At 43.2% G+C, this 21335-nt stretch overlaps 1 protein-coding gene across 1 annotated transcript in view; it reads right to left on the bottom strand.

Annotated features, from left to right (window-relative positions):
• Positions 1-3327: 3327 nt before the first annotated feature.
• DNAAF11 (dynein axonemal assembly factor 11) overlaps positions 3328-21335 on the bottom strand; it is a 44676-nt gene continuing 26668 nt past the window's right edge. The window contains exons 11-12 of the mRNA XM_070942012.1: positions 20622-20707; positions 3328-3598 (exon numbers count right to left, since the gene is read on the bottom strand). Of these exons, the coding sequence (XP_070798113.1) occupies positions 3418-3598; positions 20622-20707 (267 nt within the window). The 3' untranslated portion in view covers positions 3328-3417. The remainder of the gene's footprint in view (positions 3599-20621; positions 20708-21335) is intronic.

Below are 21335 nucleotides of genomic sequence, written 5' to 3'. Positions count from 1 at the left end.
CGAAGACGTCTCCATGGTCATGTGGCTGGCATAACTAAATGCCAAAGGCGCACGGAAAGCTGTTGCCTTCCCACCAAAGGTGGTCCCTAGTTTTCTACTTGCATTTTTTACATGCTTTCGAACTTCTAGGTTGGCAGAAGCTGGGACAAGTATGTCTGTATGTGTATATATTTATATTAAATTTATATTAATTTATATTAGAGGTTAATACATCTGCCTAATATGCAAGCAAGCCCAGGTTCGAAGAAGGGTATGGCTAGCTGATGAGAGCTAAATAGCTTGAAATAGATCTATTCTAGTCTCCCTTTATTTCTTTGTCAGTAAATATAAATTTAACACAAAATAGTTTGTCATGAAAGCGAAAGGAAGCTTCCCATATTTGGGTAGACAGGTTGCTTCGATAGAAAACATATATATATATATATAGACATACAGGTTGCTTCGATAGAAAACATATATATATATATATATATATATATATATATATATATATATATATATATATGTAAAGTGTTTTTCTATCGAGACACCTGGTCTACCCCAACATGTGGGAGGGGGCATTCTGCTCCCTTTCACCTTTCAGCTCCAATCCAGGAGCCCTCAAGCAGTCGCATTCATGACAAACCATTTTATACCAAATTTATGTTTTGCTGATAAAGAAATAAAGGGAGACTAGTATAGATCTATTTCAAGCTATTTAGCTCTCATCAGCTAGCCATACCCTTACTCGGATGAAGGGAGGATAACTTGTGGCTCAGAAGGTTAATTCAACTGCCTAACATGCAGGAAGCCCAAGTTCGAATCCGAGTAAGGGTATTGCTAGCTGATGAAAGCTAAAAAGCTTGAAATAGATCTATCCTAGTCTCCCTTTATTTCTTTATCAGCAAAAAATAAATTTGATATATATATGTCTGTATGTGTGTGTCTGTGGGTACATACATACATACATACATATATACATAAATACATACATATATATTCAGATATTACCTTAACAGCTCTTAGGTCCTTTGTTAGGACCTGAAATGTTAAGGTTTTACCAGTCCTAGACTGTGAGTCAAATTGAAGATTAAATAACAACAACAACAATAACAACATCACTCCAGACTTAACTGTCAACAAGAAAGGCAAAAAAAGTCTGGATAGTGGATGTGGCAGTACCTGGAAAGAGCCGAAGTGAAGAGAAAGAATTGGAGACGATAACTAAATACAAAGACCTGCAAATAGAAATAGAACGACTGTGGCAAAGGCAAACAAAGGTAGTCGCAATAGTAACAGGCACCCCAGGTGCATTCCCAAAACAACTGGAGCACCACTTGAACACCATCGGCACTGACAAATTCAAAGTCGATCGCAAAAGGCGGCTTTACTTGGAACAGCTTCCATCCTGCGGTAATATCTATAACCCCATCAAACATCCACATCTGCCTATCCCAGGTCTTTGGGAAGGACCTGACAGGCAGACAAAAATGCCAAATCCAGTCTGAACATCTGGCTGACTATGGGATGAACCATAATAATAATAATGCTACAATACTATGATGATTTAACGTATGTGTATGTGTGTGCGCACAGAGGCAGAATCAGCAGCCAGGTAGAAAGATAAGCCAACATTTCCAACCTTAGATAATGGCTTGTTATCTAAGCTCCGCACAGCTCCAGCCCCTCCGTTGGAAACTGGATTCACAATTTTATGTTTGAACAGCAGCTGAGCAGAAAAACCGACAGACTCAGCTGCTGAACGCTGATGATAGGATGGGCCCGAAGACAATTCAGAAATGGTGCAATCGCCCTTGTGTGAAAGCGATAAAAGGGCAAGTCCTGCCTCTTGGAAACCCTCTTCCCAAATCCCCACAGACGTGCGAATGTCAAAAGAACAACGACGCTGCAATATCTCAAAATCATCTTTATTCCTGGCTCTGCTATACCGGGTACATAGATTTTTCCACCTCTATTACAGAAAAAAAAAAATGTTTTCCTATGCTGCAGTCACCTGCTTGGTATGTGAATACTTTACACCAAGTATTTGTGTTTTGGTTTCCTGCTTTTTTACTGAAGTAGTAACATCTGTCTCTCAAACAAACCATTTTCAAATTTCAAGCTGGAAGGCCTATATCAGGGGTGTCAAACTCGCGTCGTCACATCGTCATCATGTGACGCATCATGACTTTTTCCCCTTCACTAAACCGGTGGGGAGGGGGTGAGCATGGCCAGCACATGACACATCTGGCCTGTGGGCCATGAGTTTGACACTCCTGGCCTATATAATTGTATGCAGTTCTATGCCAACGCTTCCTTCTCTGTGCATACCTACAAATACCAGATTATAACCCTTCTCTGTAACTCAGAGGAACATCTGATAACATGAACTATACCTGGCGTTTTAAAGATGATTGCAGGCATGCAATTTTAGCGAAAATGAGACGCAATGTTTCAAGCGAGAAAGATAAATCAGGAAAGACTGTATTGGAAGGAGGGTGGGAAATGCTGATAGTATAACTCACGAGGGCTTATCTTACTGAGCTATTAAGAGTTAACTTGGATAGGATGGTAGGACTAAAAAGAAGGGAGAAATTATGCATGTCGTTGGGGGATAAATTAACGAGCGTCCCTGGCAGAAAGGAGCAGGGCATCTCTTACTATAGTTGGCATGCCTAAAATTAAAAAAGAAAGGAAGCTGCGTATATAGACAGTTTAAAATTGAGACGAGGAAAAATGGGAGGAGTGAGGAAACAGAAAGGTTTGAACCAACAAGGAAGAAAAGCATGGCACTCACCTGCCAAATGTATTTGCATTTCCTTCCTTTGGCTGCGTTTCTGTAGGTTTCTCCACCATTTTGTTCTAGGAAATCTTCAGGAATGCTCATTGCTGTTTATTATGATGCCTTTTTGACTACAAAGAGCAATGAATGATATGATTCTTAACCTCACCCTGAGCTTCCAGAGCATCCAGCAAGCAAAAGAATTCTTCACACCTCACGTCTCCAAACCGTTCATGGAAATGATTGTTTCATAGTGGAGGGTACAAATGATCAATAATCAAAGCTCCCACTCCTTTTTAATGTGTATCGTACACACTTGCACTTTTACACCTGCACGTAAAAGGAGCAGGGCTTTAATCACAGGTTGTTTGCCCTGTTGAAGCCAGGAACTAGATGCCCTCGTCCCAACAACAATTCATACTCAAGCTGGGCTGGAAGAAAGAACCCTGTAAAACAGAATGCAACTAATCCTGACCTGACATAGCTTTTAACAGAGCTGGACACAAATTTTGGCAAGAATTTCAATTTCCACTAGAGAGAAGAATAGTAAATAGGTATGTGTGTGTGTATATATATACACAAGAATATTAGATAAAAGTTATGCACCTTAATGATGTTCTTCTAACCACAAAAGAAGCTATCTCCTCATTAGTTCTTTAAATTAAAGGTGGAACTTCTGGGTTATCTTCAAAGCTCAAGTTCTCGGCGTCCACAACTTTGGGCTGCTGAAGCCTTAAAGGTCCTTGCCCCACCCGATCCTTTTTATGGACAATATTTGTCACATCAGGGAAGGAATATTTGGTAGGATCCACTTCCAACTTCTCCAGGCCCTCGTGTCTGCAATAGTAAGCAAAGAAACAAACAAAAGAAAGAAAGGGAAAGTTAACCTACCTTCATATAAAACAGAGCAAATTCAGTTTTAAAAAAAGCCTTCCAAATACGTATTGCTATCCAACAGGACATGAGCGATTCCAGCTCTCAAGAGCTCCTTCAGAAATCCAAGCACGGGGTTCACAGAAGTTCAGGAGAACCTCTAGCTAAGATTCTGAGCAGTTCAGAGAACCTCCTGGCCTCTCCCCTCCCAGGAATCTCCGCAGAGACTCAAGAAGGGCGAAAAATAGGCCTCCAGAGCCTGGGGGGGGCATTTTCACCCTCCCGGAGGCTCGAGGAAAACCTCCGGAGCCCAGGGAGGGCAAAAATGCCCACCACCACCCCACCCCACCCCGCCATGGTGCAGGAAGCTGACTAGGCCACGCCCACCCAGCAACCGGGCAGAGAATCCCTTGCTAAAATTTTTGAAGCCCACCCCTGAATCCAAGCACAATTTGAGATGTTCTCTAATCAAGATGTTCTCTACTTTTCTCCCCAGAGTTTTAAAAATATATTCTGATGATTAAGTGGCTTCTTGTGAATTCCTTGATAACATTCATCTGTAATTATCACTTTGCTCATTTCAGGTCTACAAGATCTGTCGGAAACTGGATATGATTTTCTTAAAGACTCTGCTCTACCTTTCTCTCTCTCCTGAGCAGCAAACACTGCTACTGTTTTCCTTCACAGCCCTCAATTTTCTTTTCACGTTCTTAAGAACTAGCACTAAGAAGATTGGTTGGCTTTGATTTCCTAGTAAGGCCAATCTTCAGAAGTCTAACTGGAAGCTCATGCTTAGTCCTGATAAATAAATATAGCGAGAGAGTTTAAGACAGGATGGGCCCTTTAATTCTTTTTAGGAGAGAATTCTACAAATATTTACTCCAAAAGTCTATGGAGATTCTCAATCATCCAGGTCCTGGTTGTCCCAAAGGTGCTTTCCCCCCCCCCCATACCTTTTTAAGAGGCAACTTCAAACCCAAGAATACACTAAGGCAGAAGCTCGTCCATCCCAAAGACAATACCCAGACAGAAACTGAGCAACGTGATATAAGCAGTACGATGCAGTGAGCCATGTGCAGATAAGTACAATGGGGAAACAAAACAGCCACTTCATAAATGCATGGCACAACATAGGAGAACAAACCCATCAGGCGAAGATTCTGCAGTCCATCTGCATTTAAAAGACACAGGCCACTCTTTTGAAGACAACGACATCCATATTTTGGACAGAGAGGATCGCTGGTTTGAAAGAGGGATCAAAGAGGCCATCTATGTCAGAATTGAACAGCCCTCTCTCAACAGAAGGGGGAGGGATACGACATCATCTATCTCCAATCCACAACCTAGTCCTTTCAACAGTTCCAAGAAGGCTCCATACCAATTTGCACCACTCAGGTGACCCTGAGGACACAAATAAACCTCCAGGTGACCTTAATGACCCACTAAAAGGTGTCAAAGCAAATGACCAGCTGTCTGCAAGGAGTAATAAATCCTTCCATTCCCCACCATCCTGTCAGAGCTGAAGAAGCTTCTTTCATGAGAAGTGAAATGTCTTCAAAGAAAAAACAGAAAGTCCAGTTGCCTCTTGGGGGGGAAAAAAAGCACCATTCTCTCCAAAAATTTTAGAGATTGTCAGATATAATTAGCTAACATGGATTCTACAACCAATACTTTGTTTCCTGTCAAGACAGAAGAAAGATGTATGTAATTGTGTCTACTAATGCTGCTTAAAATGACTTTTCAACAGAGTGTAAGCTATGCTTGATGAAAGTCGGGAGATGAGTAAGCAGAGATTGGAAGCTGGAGAGTTATAACTTTATAATATAACGCAGGTACCCACTCATTGGCTTGCTTAAGATGTTACCATGGCAGATTGTGTTATGTAAAATTACATTATGCTTGTTAAACCTGCTATATTCCTATCTCACACCCATGAAATCATACCTTGGTCCAAGATTTTTTAGCCTTGATAGTATGAGAGTTTCCTGGCAAACAAGTAAACAAGACAAACACATCCTACTGAAATCGCATTACTATGCACTGTATTTATTTCTATGAAACTGTCTTCATGGGCATCTGGAAGAGTGTGGAGTTACAAAATGTTGCCTCATCATGAAAACACTTCAACTTGTATACAGTAGTGGCCAAAATTGTGGAAACCTTTTGGGAAAAGTGTATTTTCTAAAACTAGCTAATAACACCACTTTTATTTTTTTTTGAGTAGTACCATAAAATGATATATCAATGGAAAGATAATTTAATCAAGAATGTAATGCAATAACTTTTATGAAGGATTTGCCATTAGAATAGCAGTTACAGTACAAAGAAGAAAAGTGAAACACGTAGAAAAAATGAGATATACAAAAATGATCACCATAGAAAAAAATGAGATCTAAAAAAATGATCACCATGTCAGTTAATATTTAGTTGGGTAACCTTTAGCATGAATGACGGCCTTACAACATCTTTCCATGAAGTGAACCAAGTCTTTTAGTTCTGCAGCTGTTCTAATGTGAAACCAAGATTGAATGGTTGCTTCTATTAATTGGGTTTTATTGCTGGGTTGCTTCTGACTAAAGTTTCTTTAGTCGGCTCCATAGATTTTCAATTGGGTTAAGGTCTGGGCTATTCCCAGGCCATTTCAGCAATGGAATAGGATTATCTTGAAACTCCAAAAAACACCGGTGTGTTATTAGCCATCAAACCTCAAAAATACACTTTTCCGAAAAGGTTTCCACAATTTTGGCCACTATTGTAATTTGATATTGCATCAGAAGTTGGAATGCCAAGAACCCGAGGACAGGATTTGTGCCACAATAGCCTGTGTGTGTGTGTTTGTGTTTGTTTGCGTGTGTGTGCTGTCTTTTCATGATCCAGGTTAGCTGCGGGTGCCTTGTCCCCAACATACTGCTATTCAGGCAGTGCTACCAAGACAGACTTGAATCCAGGTAGTCCTTGACTTACAACCACGATTGAGCCCCAAATTTACAAAGTTGCTAAGCGAGACAGTTATAAAGTGAGTTTTGCCCCTTTTCCCCCCAACCTTTCTTGCCACAGTTGTTGAGTGAATTACTGCAGTTGTTAAAAGTAATAACCCAGCTGTTAGTTGAGTCTGGCTTCTGGGACCCTGCAACCGTCATAAATACGAGCCGGGTGCCAAGCATCTGATATATATATATATTGCTTTAATTTATATGCCGCCCTTCTCCGGAGACTCAGGGCGGTTTACAGTGCGTTAAGCAATAGCCTTCATCCTTTTGTATATTTTTACAAAGTCAGCTTATTGCCCCCACAAACTGGGTCCTCATTTCACCTACCTTTGAAAGGATGGAAGGCTGCGTCAACCTTGAGCCTGGGGAGATTCGAATTTACTAATTGCAGACAGCTGGAGTTAAATTACAATGCATTAGTCTGCTGAGCTATCCAGGCTCCTAATTTTGATCACCTGACCATAGAGATGCTGCAACGGTTGTGTGAAAAACAGTCATAAGTCACTTTTTTTCCAATGTTGTAACTTTGAATGGTTACTAAACAAATGGTCCAGACTACTTGTACGCCATAAAATCTGAAGCTATAACAAAGGGAAGGGGATTCAGATGGAAGAGAAAGGAACAATGTGGTTTTCTCTCCTTGCTTTGTTCACACCAAACTTTATGCATTTCCCCAAAAGTGTTTCTTCCATTGAAAGCAGAAAAGCAGGGACGGTGACCTCCGTGAGAAAGAAAATCCCATTTTGTGTGAAGGAAGCAAACAGATTTCTCTTTGAAACACAACTATTTGTTTTCCCATTGTTTATTTCTTTGCATCTCACTTTTATTATTTTTATAAATACAGATAGTCCTCAACTTACGACCACCATTGAGCCCAACATTTCTTTTGCTAAGCGAGACATTGGTTAAGTGAGGCTTGCCCCATTTTACGACCTTTCTTGCCACGGTTGTTAAGTGAATCTCTGCAGAAATTTTGAGTACTTCGGAGAACCGGTAGCGGAAATTTTGAGTAGTTTGGAGAACCGGCAAACGCCACCTTTGGCTGGCCCCAGAGTAGGGTGGGAATTGAGTTTTTGCAATATCCTTCCCCCAGGAGTGGGGAGGGAATGGGGATTTTGCAGTGTCCTTCCCTTGAATTGGGGAGGGAATGGAGATTTTGCAGTATCTTTCCCCTGCCACACCCACCAAGCCACGCCCACAGAATCGGTAGTAAAAAAATTTGAATTTCACCACTGCTCTAGACTGATTCCTTAACCACTAGTCCAAACTGATTCTCTACCAATAACTCAAGGCAGCGAACGTATCCACCACACCTCCCTCCTGTTTCCCCCCACAAAATGAAAAGGAATTAGGAAAGAATCAAAGTGCTTTGCTCTTCTGAGCCTATTTCTTGCTCTGCCTCTTAAGTAGACAGCAAGGAGCTTGCTCGGGGTCAGTTACTGCATTTGAACCTTGGCTAAACACCTTTCATTTGGCCCAGAATTGGAGAGCTGGCACTTTCCCATCACGCTAAATTGCCAATGTCAGATTCTGCAAGGTAATCATCTGCCAAAAGTTTTTCTAATTACCTGATTAAGAACATGAAAACCGGTAATATATATCTACGGGATTCACATCACAGCAAGGTGCAATTCTCCTTGCCACTGGCACAGCACAACTGTGGGAGTCAGGCAGGGGTGAAATCCAGCAGGTTCTGACAGGTTTTGGAGAACCGGTAGCGGAAATGTTGAGTAGTTCGGAGAACCGGCAAATACCACCTCTGGCTGGCCCCAGAGTGGGGTGGGAATGGGGATTTTGCAATATCCTTCCCCCAGGAGTGGGGAGGGAATGGGGATTTTGCAGTATCCTTCCCCTGGAGTGGGGTGGGAATGGAGATTTTGCAGTATTCTTCTCCTGCCACGCCCACCAAGCCATGCCCACAGAACCGGTAGTAAAAAAAATTGGATTTCACCAGTGGAGTCAGGGACACACAAGATCTGTTTTTAGTTGCACTCAAGACAGTTCATCGACATTATTTCCATTACCAAAAGAAAAATCAAAGCAGGGAAGCCGAAACGTGCTTTTTTCAGGAGGCAACTGGACTTTCTTGTTTTTTTTTTCTTCTGAAGACGTTTCTCTTCTCATCCAAGAAGCTTCTTCAGCTCTGACAGGATAGTGGGGAATGGAAGGATTTATATGCCTTGCAGACAGCTGGTCGTTTGCATGGTTGTCCCAAAGCCAAGGGACTTCTTGGAAGTCCAGTTGCCTCCAGAAAAAGCACCTTTGGGACAACCATAACCTGGATCAGAGGTGGGTTTCACATCAGAGGTAACCAGTTCTGGAGAACCGGTAGCAGAAATTTTGAGTAGTTCGGAGAATTGGTAGTAAAAATGCTGACTGGCCCTGGCCCCATCTATTCTCTGCCTCCCAAGACCCAAGCTGATCGGGAGGAAATGGGGATTTTGCAGTAACCTTCCCCTGGAGTGGGGTGGGAATGGAGATTTTACAGTATCCTTCCCCTGCTACGCCCACCAAGCCACGCCCACCAACCACACCCACTGTAGTAAAAAATTTTGAAACCCACCACTGACCTGGATGACTTGAGAAGCCTGAATTACCATCAGAACAAGAGAGAAGCAGGAAAACCACCTTTCCTTTCTTTTCTTCTGTCTCCCAACAAAAGGTATTTTTGGAAGGTGTTTCAGGTAGTCCTTGACCTACGATTATAACTGATCCCAAAATTGTCATCTCTAAGCAAGACAGTTGTTAAGTGAGTCATGCCCCATTTGACGGCCTTTGGCCATGGTTATGACAAGCGTGTCACTTCAGTGGTTAAGTGAATCAAGCAGTCGTTAGGTGATCTGGCTCCCTCATTGACTTTCTGGTGTTGGAAGAAATATCCTTTTGGGTTCAGCTTCAAATGGGGAAAAAGACACTGGAAACATGGAGACTGCTTGGAAAGATGGTTTAATGGTGGACAGGATCACATGGCTTGAGTTCCTGAACAGAAAAGGGGCAAGATGCTGCGAGTCCCCGGGTTTTATGCCCTCTCTGAGCCCTGAACTTCCTGTGGCACAAGAAGAGTATCCTGATTGATTGTCAGACTCCCAGGGGATGGGGGTCTGGGCTAGACTTGCTGACTGATGCAATCTTCCCAGATGCCATGTGGTGAGTTTCTGTTTAGATGGGTCCTATTGTGTTGCAGATGATGGTCCATTGACAAAGGTGTGGGGGGGATTGGGCTTCTACCTCTGGCCCATTGACAAAGGTGGGAGTGGGGAGGCAGGAAGGTGGGACCTGCTTCGTCTTTAAAACATGTTTCTCCATTTCTCATCCAGGGAAACATAATATTCTGCCTTTTTAATATTTCCTAAAATATTTCATTCTTCTAGGAAAGGGGTGGGTGCTAACTTCCTACACTGGGATGTTTCAACCATCGTAAACAACACGCCAGTTGCCAAGCACCCAAACCTTGATCACGTGACTTGGGGGGGGGGATGCTGCAACAATCATACTGTAAGTGTGAGTACTGGTCATAAGTCCATTTTTTCAGTGCCATTGTAACTTTGAACGGTCATTGAATGAATGTTTGTAAGTGGAGAACTACCTATACTTACTTTGAAAATGAAACTTAAAACTCCAGCGATACCGGTGGAAGTTTCTATTGAAATGCAAGGAGCGTTTTGAAAGACATTTTAATTTTGGGGGGGTGGGAGGAAGGGAGAAAGGGCCACGAGAAGTAAAAAAAAGCAACCCTTTTATTTTATTTTTATCCCCACCCACCTAGTCAGGGGTTGCTCAGGCTTTCCCAGAGTTGCTATTAACATAATGCTCGCTGAATTCATGCAATTAACATAACAACCAGTTTGGCTTTTAGTGAGAAGTTACAGGCTCAAAAAGTTTGAGAGGTATTCATTTTTAAAGCTCCCCAGCTAGAGTTTGCATGCTATTAAATTCTTTTTAATAATGTGGTTTTTGAAATGGCAGGAAAGTATAGATGGCCATTCCGGAAAGGCAAATCAAATTGCTGCCTTCCCAACTCTTTGCAAAAAGTGTGTTATGACTTTGACTTAGAGCAGGGGTGCCAAACTCGATTTCACTGAGGGCCGCTTCAGGGTTGTGTTTGACCTTGGGAGGGCCGGGATGTGTATGGCCAGAAGGACGTGGCCAGCTTGATGTCACTCATGTCGGAGGCACCTGTGATGGCCAAGTCCTAAGGCAGGGCTTCCCTGAGACCCTCCCTCACTCTCATAATCTCCTTCCTTCCTTCCTTCTTTCCTTTCCTCCCTTCCTTTTCCTTCCCTCTTCATTCTCCTTTCTTCTTCCTTCCCCTCTTTCCTTATTTTTCCTTCCTTGCTCTCTTCCCATCTTCCCGTCTTTTTTCTTTCTTTCCTCTTTCCCTTTCTCCTTTCCTGTCCCTTCTTGCATGCTCAAGCGCAAAAGGGGAAGCATTTCTCCTTTTGTTTTCTTTTTAGTTTGTTTTGATAGCCCTTTGCCAATGAAATCAGAGCTTGGGGCCCGCCGCACGGTCCCCCCGCACCCCATTTTTGGCTGCGACAGCCTCCAGAAGCCCTCTGCCAGTGAAAACAGAGCCCAAGCTTTGGTTTTGCTAGCCGAGGGCTGCAGGTGGCTGTTGCGGCCAAAAATGGGGTGCGGGGGGGGCCACACACACACACCCAGCTTCATTTTTGCTGGCAGAGGCACCACGGGCCAATCCTTTGCTTTTTCTAGGCTGGCCCCACGGGCCAAATCTAAGCATCCTGTAGACTGGATCTGGCCCACGGGCCTTGAGTTTGACATCCCTGACTTAGAACATGAAGCCTCTTCCTCAACCAGTCAGAATAATCCTGATCACAAGTTTCTCTAAAAAATAGATTCGCTTAAAACAACCACCCGAAGGATGCCGTCCGCAGTGGAATGGTAACTGGATTTCCCACTGTAAGAAGAAATATCCTTCTGGGTTCAGCTCCAAGTGGGGAAAAAGACACTGGAAACATGGAGACTGCTTGGAAAGATGGTTTAATGGTGGACAGGATCACATGGCTTGAATTCCTGAGCAGAAAAAGGGTCGAGAGGCATTGAGTCCCCGGGTTTTATGTTCTCTCTGGCTTTGAACTTCTTGGGGCCCAGAAAGAGTATCCTGATTGGTTGTCAGACTCCCAGGGGGTGGGGGTCTTAGCTAGCCTTGCTGGCTGATGTAATCTTCCCAGGTGCCATGTGGTGAGTTTCTGTTGCTAGATGGGTCCTATTGTGTTGCAGATGATGGTCCATTGACAAAGATTGAGTTTCTGCCTCTGGCCCATTGACAAAATGTGGGGACAGGAAGATGGGAGCTGCTTCGTCTTTAAAACATGCTTCTCCATTTCTCATACAGGGAAACATAATATTCTGCCTTTTTAATATTTCCTAAAATATTTCATTCTTCTAGGAAAGGGGTGGGTACTAACTTCCTACACCACGGAGGATCGTTCTGGTTCATCAAAAGACGGAGGAAATGTTTAACAGGCTGCTTGGAGATGTCTTGGACTCAATGGCATGGAACCCATGACCAATTATCAATTAAATTAATTCCCGTTCATCACCAGGAATCAATTAAAGAAGCCAGGTTGTAATGGCTTGTGGTGGTTTGTTCAGTAGCTAAGTGGTGTCCAATTCTTTGCGAGTCCCGGAACCATAGCACGCCAGGCTCCCCTGTTCCACTGTAGAGATAGTCCTCGACTTACGTTCGTTTAGTGACCTTTCAAAGTTACAACGGCACTGGAAAAAGTGACTTATGATCGTTTTTCACAGTTATGAACTTTCCAGCATCCCCGTGACCATGTGATCGAAATCCAGATGCTTGGCAACTGACTCATACTTATGACCGTTACTGTGTCTCACGATCACATGATCCCCTTTGGCGACCTTCTGACAAGCAAAGCAAATGGGGAAGCCAGATTCTCTTAACAACCAGATTACTAATTTATCTACTGCAGTGATTCGCTTCAAAACTGAGGCAAGAGAGCTCGGAAAATGGGTCAAAACTGACTGAGCAGATGTCTCGCTTAGCAACAGAAATTTGGGGCTTAATGGTGGTCGTACCTCGAGGTCTGTCTGTATAATGTCCGTGTCCAACTTTCCGCTTGTTCACAAGGTGACCTGCCTGACTGCTTACATGAGGTTCTGCTATGGTTCATTGTGGTCAGAACATGATGATTATCCTCTTCAGCAGATGACACAAGAGTGCTGGCTAAGCATCCAGCTCCGGGCAAGTGAAAAACACTGATTAAGTCTGCAAAGAACTAAGAATGGAACAAATAATACTATGGCTGCCTAGCAAAAATTGTGAGGCAAGAAGGAGATGCAAACAGAAAAAATGAACCCAGAACACCAACACTGTTGAACCCAAAGCAGTGGTGGGTTCCTCGCGGTTCGGTCCGGTTCGGCCAAGCTTCAAAGGGCCGTCCTACAACTGATCAGGGTTAAAAGCAAACAAATGAGTCGGGTCGTAAGTGCGAGGACTGGTCATAAGTGCGAGGACCTTCCAGAAATGACTCTGACCAGCTAGCCACGCCCACCTAGTCACATGACCTCCAAGCCACACCCACAAAATAAGCCACGCCCACAGAACCATTAGTAAAAAAATTTAGAACCCACCCCTGACCCAAAGCTATTATTCTGTAGAGATTCTCAGTCATCCAGGTCATGGTTGTCCCAAAGGTGCTTTTTCAGGAAGCAACTGGACTTTCTTGTTTTTTTTCTTTTGAAGACATTTTGTCTCTCATCCAAGAAGCTTCTTCAGCTCTGACAGGATAGTGAAGGAATGGAAGGGCTTATATTCCTTGCAGACAGCTGGCCATTTGCATCCTTTTAGAGGGTCTTTGAAACACTTGGAGGTTTATCTGTGTCCTCAGAGTCACCTTTGGGACAATCGTGACCTGGATGACTGAGAACCTCTACAGACGTTTAGCTATACAATTTGGGATGAACGCTCTTGGAATGGTGTGGGAATCAGGAATGGATTTCTAGAGGGTACGGTGGAAATTGCAAACTACAGGAATCTTTAGCATTACTCAAGTGGCCCTGAGGACACAGATAAACCTCCAAGTGCTTCAATAACCCTCTAAAAGGATGCCGATGACCAGTTGTCTGCAAGGAATATAAATCCTTCCATTCCCCTACTATCCTGTCAGAGCTGAAGAAACTTCTTAGATGAGAAGTGGAACCTCTTCAAAAGAAAAAACAAGGAAGTCCAGTTGCCTCCTGAAAAAGCACCTTTGGGACAAAGCTATTATTGTATTACATTATTGCTGAGTTACATTGTATTCCATTGTATTACTGAGCCATGGAAAAACTCACTTAATAACTGTCTCACTTAGCCGTAGAAATTTTGGGCTCAATCTGGACGTAAATTGAGGACTATCTGTATTGAGACTATAACTCCCAGATTCTCAAAGTGCTCGGGAATTCCTTGACATTCAGACAACTCAGTGCAGGCGTGCAGATAAAAACCTTATTTACTTACCATTTAAATGATAAACAAAAGCCCCCAAAAGGAAAATAAACAGCCTTGAATGCACACACACTATAAGTGGGAAACAGCACCAAATAAATATCAGCACGAAATAAACAACCAAATAAAAAATAGCCCCAAATAAGCAATCAGGAAGGAACAATACCACAATCCAGGAATTTTTGATTGGGGGCCAATTCAGACTGGTTAGAAAATGGGCAGCTATATAAATATTTTACATAAATAAACACACCACCAAGGAAAAACTGCACCCCAACCAAGACTGGCAGGGCAAGCTGCTATTAATAAATAGCTAGCAAACCCCACTCTATGTCTCCCTGATTTTGTTACCTAGCTTGGTACTGAAATATCCTCAAGAAAACAGCCAAGCTCAGCGAATTTCCAAGAACCAACAATTCAACCTTGAGCCATATATATTCTCTTTTATTTGGCCCCAGAATCTCCCAGCCCCGTTATCATGCAGTCTAGTTTCCCGCAGTGGTCTAGATGCTATGAGATTGCAAAATGCCCACAAGACACAACTCTCTGCTAAGAGAGGATGATCACAAAACCCGGTTACGGTTGCCTGCTGCAAAACTGCAATCAAACCTGGATCCCTTCTCCATTTCTCATTCGAGCTTGAATTTTCTGCCTCATTGGCAGTTTTTAATAACCCACTACAACTGTCTAGTCCTCTTACATCAGCACTTCTAAAATGTGAGAGATACACCTATGCATACACTTACACGCTTGCAAACACACACACAACTCAAGTCCTTGGAACTAATGCAAATGACTTTCCTTTTTGTGCCAAGTGTGAGTGGGGGCAGTGGTGGGATTATTTTTTTTTTACTACCAGTTCTGTGGGCATGGCTTGATGGGCGTGGTGTGGCTTGGAGGGTGTGGCAGGGGAAGGATACTGTAAAATCTCCATTCCCACCCTACTCCAGGGGAAGGATACTACAAAATCCCATTCCCTCCCCACTCCAGGGGAAGGTTACTGCAAAATCCCCATTCCCTCCCCACTCCAGGGGAAGGTTACTGCAAAATCCCCATTCCCTCCCGATCAGCTGGGACTTGGGAGGCAGAGAATAGATGGGGGCAGGGTCAGTCAGAGGTGGTATTTGCCGGTTCTCCAAACTACTCAAAATTTCCGCTACCGGTTCTCCAGAACTGGTCAGAACCTGCTGAATCCCATCTCTGAGTGGGTGGAGGTGGGCAGCATTGATTGGAGAATCGAACATTTAAGACTCCAGGTTTACAAAGGAAGCCGGTTCTTATTCTTCCTTCAACGAACATTGAAATTCCTTGTTTTTTTCCCCTTGTTGGAAAACAACCTTTAACCTCTGTTGGAAGAAATGTCCATCTGGGTTCAGTTCCATGTGGGGAAAAAAGACACTGGATTCATGGAAGTTGCTTGGAAAGAAGGTTTATTGGTGAACAGGCTCACACGGCTTGAGATCCTGGGCAGAAAAAGGGCTGAGATGCTGAGAGTGCCCAGGTTATATACCCTCTGTTGGGCTTTGAATTTGAGCCTGTGTTCTGATTGGTTGTCAGACTCCCATGGGGCCATGCAGGGGCAATTCTGTAGTCTGTCCTGAGTCCCAGGCTTGGTTGACTCTTGCTGGGTGATGATGTAATGAAAGGGCTTTGGGCAATTCCTACTATGGCTCTGCCTGAAGGAGGTAGATCTTTGTTATGTAGAATAGACTGGCCCAGGCCTTAATGGCCCATTGATAAAGGGGTGGGGGTCTGAGTTTCTGCCTCCCTTTTTGGGGAAATATTCTGCCTTTTTAATATTTCTTAAAATATCTCATTTTCCTAGGAGATGGGTGAGTGCTCTAACTTCCTACGCCTCTTTGAAAAAAAGATTCCTTTGATAACTAATTCTATTTATTGTGCAACATCCCTGCAAATACTTTTTCCTAGTATGTGGGTCTCCTCCAAACTGTGACAAATATGATCACCTTTCGGTAGATATAGATTGTGGTCACTTCTACCCTATGGGGGAAATGGATTGAAAATCTTTTTACGACTGATTGCGTCAGCATATTTGAAGCTTAAGAGAATTCATTTGTTACCTGCTGTTATCTGCAGGAAATACAGGTGTTAGCTTCCCTCTTTTTCTCTCTCTCCCCCCCCCCCCCACTCCTCCAAAGTGAGAATTGTTAGAAGTACGTTCTTAACTTAATGCTGAGACTCCGAAGGAATAGTAATTAGAAAGAAAGTTGAATTATCTTCCCACCCTTTGAATTGTTTCTCTCCAGTATCTCCTCTTTAATTCTTTCCATCCCTTTTTTTTTTCTGCCCCTCTCTCTGCTCCAGTTTGGAGATTGCTCAGTCTTCCTAGGGAAGCTGCTCAGGGTTATATAATAATAATAATAATAAAAATGCCGAATTCACGCAATTAAAGTAGCATCTAGCTCGTCTTTTAGTGAGTCAGGGAGAAGATTATTCTTTTTTTTTATTATTATTATCTCTGTAGCTAGGACCTGGTCTGCTATTAAGCTGTTTGATAAAGTGAATTTAATATTACAGAAAATGCCGTACAAATTATCATCCCTGTAAAGTAATTAACTGCTCTCTCCCTGACACATTTGCAAAACCTGTATTATGACTCTGAATTAGTTTATTAATCACTCTTCCCCGTTAGTGATTCCCAGCTCCTCCTTTGTTTGTTTGTTACTCTGGAGCCCAGTGGATAATGATGCTATGCTGTAATATGGAGACGAGAGCAGTTTATTGCCTATGTAACAAACAAACAAACAAAAAACCCAGTTAGGGACCAATATTCAAAATTAGGAACACCAAGAAAGCTGCGTTTGTTCCAGTATAGTCAAATTTTGCATGGTGGCAATTCCCCACTAGCTGAAGATGCAAACAATTAAACCTAGGAGCAACCTATGTGAAAAGGGGACCCTGAATATCATCCTTGATATTAGAGCAGACCAACATCATGTTTAGAGCATTTTTTTAATAAGCCCCTATGGCGGTGATGGCGAACCTTTTCGGCACCGAGTACCAAAAAGGGAGCATGTGCACACGCTTATGCACGCTTGTCTGGGCTGAGAAAGGGAATAGGAGTTGCCCAGGGACGTGCGGGCGCCAGAGAATGTACTTGCGGTTTCTCCCAGTTTCTTCTTCTTTACCACAGTTTCTTCTTTACTGCCGATGAGTTTTCAGGTTACTGCTGCGCATGCGCACACGCCAATCAGCTGGCAAGCGCGCTCTGGAAAATGTACTTCCGGTTTCTTCTTCTTTATCACGGTTTCTTCTTTACTGCTGGCAAGTCTTCAGGTTACTGCCATGCATGCGCCTGTGCCAATCAGCCGGCCAGCACACATGCTTACGCTGGAAAACAGAAGACCAGCTCTGATGCAAGAACAAAGGCCAGCTGATCGTTGTGCCCGCATGCGCGCCAGAAACCCAGAAGAGGAACGGGCACTGCCACGCATGCCAGGCAACATGGCTCCATGTGCCACTTCAGGCACGCATGCCATAGGTTCGCCATCAGGGCCCTAGGGGGTCATCCTTTGCAGATTATGGGATGCTATGAAATTCCATCAAAACACAATCTAAACTACAATTGGATATTTATGTTATGCCTTTGATTAGGACTGGGCTCTTTGGCACTCACTTATTCAACGTTCCTAACATCTGCAAGTACATTACAACCACTCCAGTTCATCATAAACCAAACAAAATTGATTCCATGAAATTAGATTCTCCAAAGAACTTTGAAGAGTTGAACATTAGTGCAAAGAGAAATCAGCTATGCATGCAAAGACCACGTCCCTGTACAGATTCTTAAATATTTTTTTAGACTGCTTTTCCTTTTCACAATTTTGCAACAAGAGCTGGGAGGAAGGAAAACACTCAGAGGATTGAATGCAACAATATTAAAATGCATCTGCAACAAGACTGCAACAATTAGTCCACCTTACAGCAAGTACTTTCGACGACAGGGGTCAGCCAAGCACCTCCCACAAGTGGTGTGACATATGTGGTGCCCCTGGCTATCTCCCACTCATTCCTATAAATAGTGGAACATTAAAAATGGCCCAAATTATACAAGATAGCTAAAACTGGAAGAGTTATTACTCACATGAGGTTTTGTGAGATTCTATCTACTTTGCATGATTTAAAAAATACACAGTATGTTGTCACAGTTTGGCATTTAGGGCACTGCATGGAATCAATGAGTGCCTCGCTTGGAAAAGAGCCAACAACAGGCACATAGAGATAAACAACATCTCCACACCATTCAAAAGAGACAATCAACAAGCCAAAAAAGAAACAAAAAGACCCAAACCAGCAATCAACACCTAGATAAGCAGAGATATATGCCAAGATTAATAATAGACCAACAGTCTAGAACAGGCGTGTCAAACTCAAGGCAGGTTGCATAGAGCTGTCCTGCGGGGGTGCCCAGGAAACAGCGGACTGGTCCGCGGTGCCTCTGCCAGCGAAAACGGAGCTCAGGCGGGTCGTGTGCAGAAGCACCGCGGGCCAGTCCTTCACTTTTTGCTGGCAGAGGGCTAGCAAAACAAACTAAAAACCAAACAAAGGGAGAAATGTTTTGCCTTTTGCATTTGAGCATCCAAGAAGGGACAGGAAAGGAGAAAGTGAAAGACAAAGAAAAAGGAGGGAAGATGGGAAGAGAGCAAGGAAAAAAGAAGGAAGAAGAAAGGAAAATGAAGAGGGAAGGAAAAAGAAGAAAAGGCAGGCAGGCAGGCAGGGAGGAAGGAAGGAAGGAAAGAAGGAAGGAAGGAAGGGAAGGAAGGAAGCAGGGAGGGAGGAAGGAAGGAAGAAAAGAAGGAAGGAAGGAAGAAAAGAAGGAAGAAAGGAAGGAAAAGGAAGAAAAGGAAGGAAGGAAGGAGATTATAACAAGAGGGAGGGAGGAAGGAAAGAAGGAAGCAGGGAGGAAGGAAGGAAGGAAGGAAGGAAGGAAGGAAGGAAGGAAGGAAGGAAGGGAGATTATAATGAGAGTGAGGGAGGGAAGTCCTGCCTTAGCACTTGGCCATCACAGATGCCCCCAAATGTGTGACATCGAGCTGGCCATGCCCACCCCCGACCTCCTGAAGTCAAATACAACCCTTGATGTGGCCCTCAATGAAATCAGGTTTGACACCCCTGGTCTAGAAGTAAACAATATCCCCAATCAAAGAATTACCAAGTCAGACAAACAAGCTAAGAGTAAACCATAGCCTAATCAAGAAACCATCAAGAACACCCCCAACATTGACAGGGCAAGCAACTCGTACATAAACAGAGAGCAAACCCTTCTAGCATTGTTGATGTCACCTAGTATGATGATCAAACGTTAGCAAGAAAACAACCAAGCAGAGAGAACACCAAGGTTCCCATACGGTGATGACCCGGGGCGTGGCACGAAGGCAACACAACCAGAGAATTGGTAGGAATCCCTTTATTGGCACCAACTCTGCCCCCAACATCCCTTTTACGGCCTGGAGAAAAGCTCTCCCACAAACCTGCAGATACTATAGTCCAAATGATGTAAATAGAATGACTGCAATCAATCACTCCAGCAGGGCAAGATAATGAGTCCCAGACAGGAAGAATAATCCCAGCAAGACAAGATAGGCACACAGTAGCACGGCAGTAATTCAAACAGTCAGGAGGGAATGCCAGGAATGCAGGCCACAACTCTCAACACCAGATTAATTCAGTGTTTGTTCCCGACAAACGCCCCTCCCAACTGTCTCTCCTTTAAACTCCATCCCCAGGTGTGCCTTGTGAAGGGCCCTTTCCTTCCTCGTAAGCCACGCAACTCAAGTTGCTCTCTTCTGCATTCTTCCCTGCGTGCCCTAGGATGAGGAGGGGGTGGCCCTTAGTCTTCATCTGAACCCCCTCTCCCTTGTTCTAACTCTCCCCTGCTCTGCCCAGCCTGACTTTGCCCTTCCCCAGTTTCCTCCACAGCCAACGGAGCCACACTCTCGCTCTCTGTCAGCTGTTCGTCTTCCCCCTTGGATTCAGACTCTGACGGGGGCATGACACATACTTGGAAAAAATGCAAAGGGTGTGTGTGGCATTTGCTAACCTTCAAAGGATTCAACTGTTATATATATTTTTTGCTTTGTTTCATGCAGAGGGCTATAGTTTTCACAATGATGGAAATCTTGACCCTCCCCACCATGGGTAATGTGTTGCCCACTCTAATTTAGCATGTTGCAGAACAGCCCTTTCTGGAAAGTTAAACATTGGATAGAAGAGAGGGGGAAATGGGATTCGTAATCAATAACAAGGTGAACAAACAATAAAAAAAAATAATACAATTTCCCTACAGTTGTAGGAACTTTTTAAACTCAGCCACTGAAGCAGAGAAGTTTAAACAGGTTCCCTATGGACAAACTGTTGGTCAGCCCCCTTCAGATAAAACTTCGTTTCTCAAAAACCAATATTACAACTATTGCATTATATTGTCCGTATTTGCCAATAAATCTTTATTTTCAGCTTTCAGTGTAACATTGAGGTGCCAAAGGAGGGGTGGGGGAATCACAATTACCTTCTTAGATTTCTTTGCAGTTTTCTGGGATCAAATGTTTTCTCAGAAATGGATGCTTTTTGGCTAGCTACTACCACATCTTTAGCCTGGGGGAGAATAATAAATTGATTTCCTTAGTTTGTTGCAGCTTTCAGGAAAAATGGGGGGGGGGGATGGAAGCATAAATATTTTACATAATATTATTTTAATAAAACATTAAGACTTGGAAAACAAACACCCAAAAGAACATTTGCATGAACTAAGTACAGAAAACAATTCTCCATCTCCACCTGCAGGTACATTTGAATTTACTACGTGTAACACATAAAGATTCCAAAAGAATTATTTCCAAGTTGTTTGCATATTAAAGTATATAAAATGCTATCCAGCCAGAATTAAACCCATCCGAGAGGTACCTATTTCAGTCAGACCGTCATAAAAATCCTCAACTCTTTCCTGTTTCAAATCTTCATAGAGATTTGAATTCCTCCAAATGGTTGAAAAATCTTTATAACGGGGACTTAAATAAAAAATAACTCAGTCTGAATTGATCTATCTGATACAAAATTCTCCAGATCTGGACTACTAACTTAGTAATCATTTCTGGAAGTACTAAAGAGTTGGATTGAATATTCATGAAGTTATAGAATATCTGTGTCAGGAAGGGAGGGAAGGAGGAAGTGAAGTGAAGTGAAGTGAAGTGAAGTGAAGGGAGGGGAGGGGAGGGGAGGAAGG

Source organism: Pituophis catenifer, unplaced genomic scaffold (assembly GCF_029215685.1).
Source record: "Pituophis catenifer annectens isolate HBS135680 unplaced genomic scaffold, rPitCat1.0.hap2 SCAF_3, whole genome shotgun sequence".
Classification (NCBI taxonomy): domain Eukaryota; kingdom Metazoa; phylum Chordata; class Lepidosauria; order Squamata; family Colubridae; genus Pituophis; species Pituophis catenifer.
This window is presented reverse-complemented; position numbering and strand designations above follow the sequence as displayed.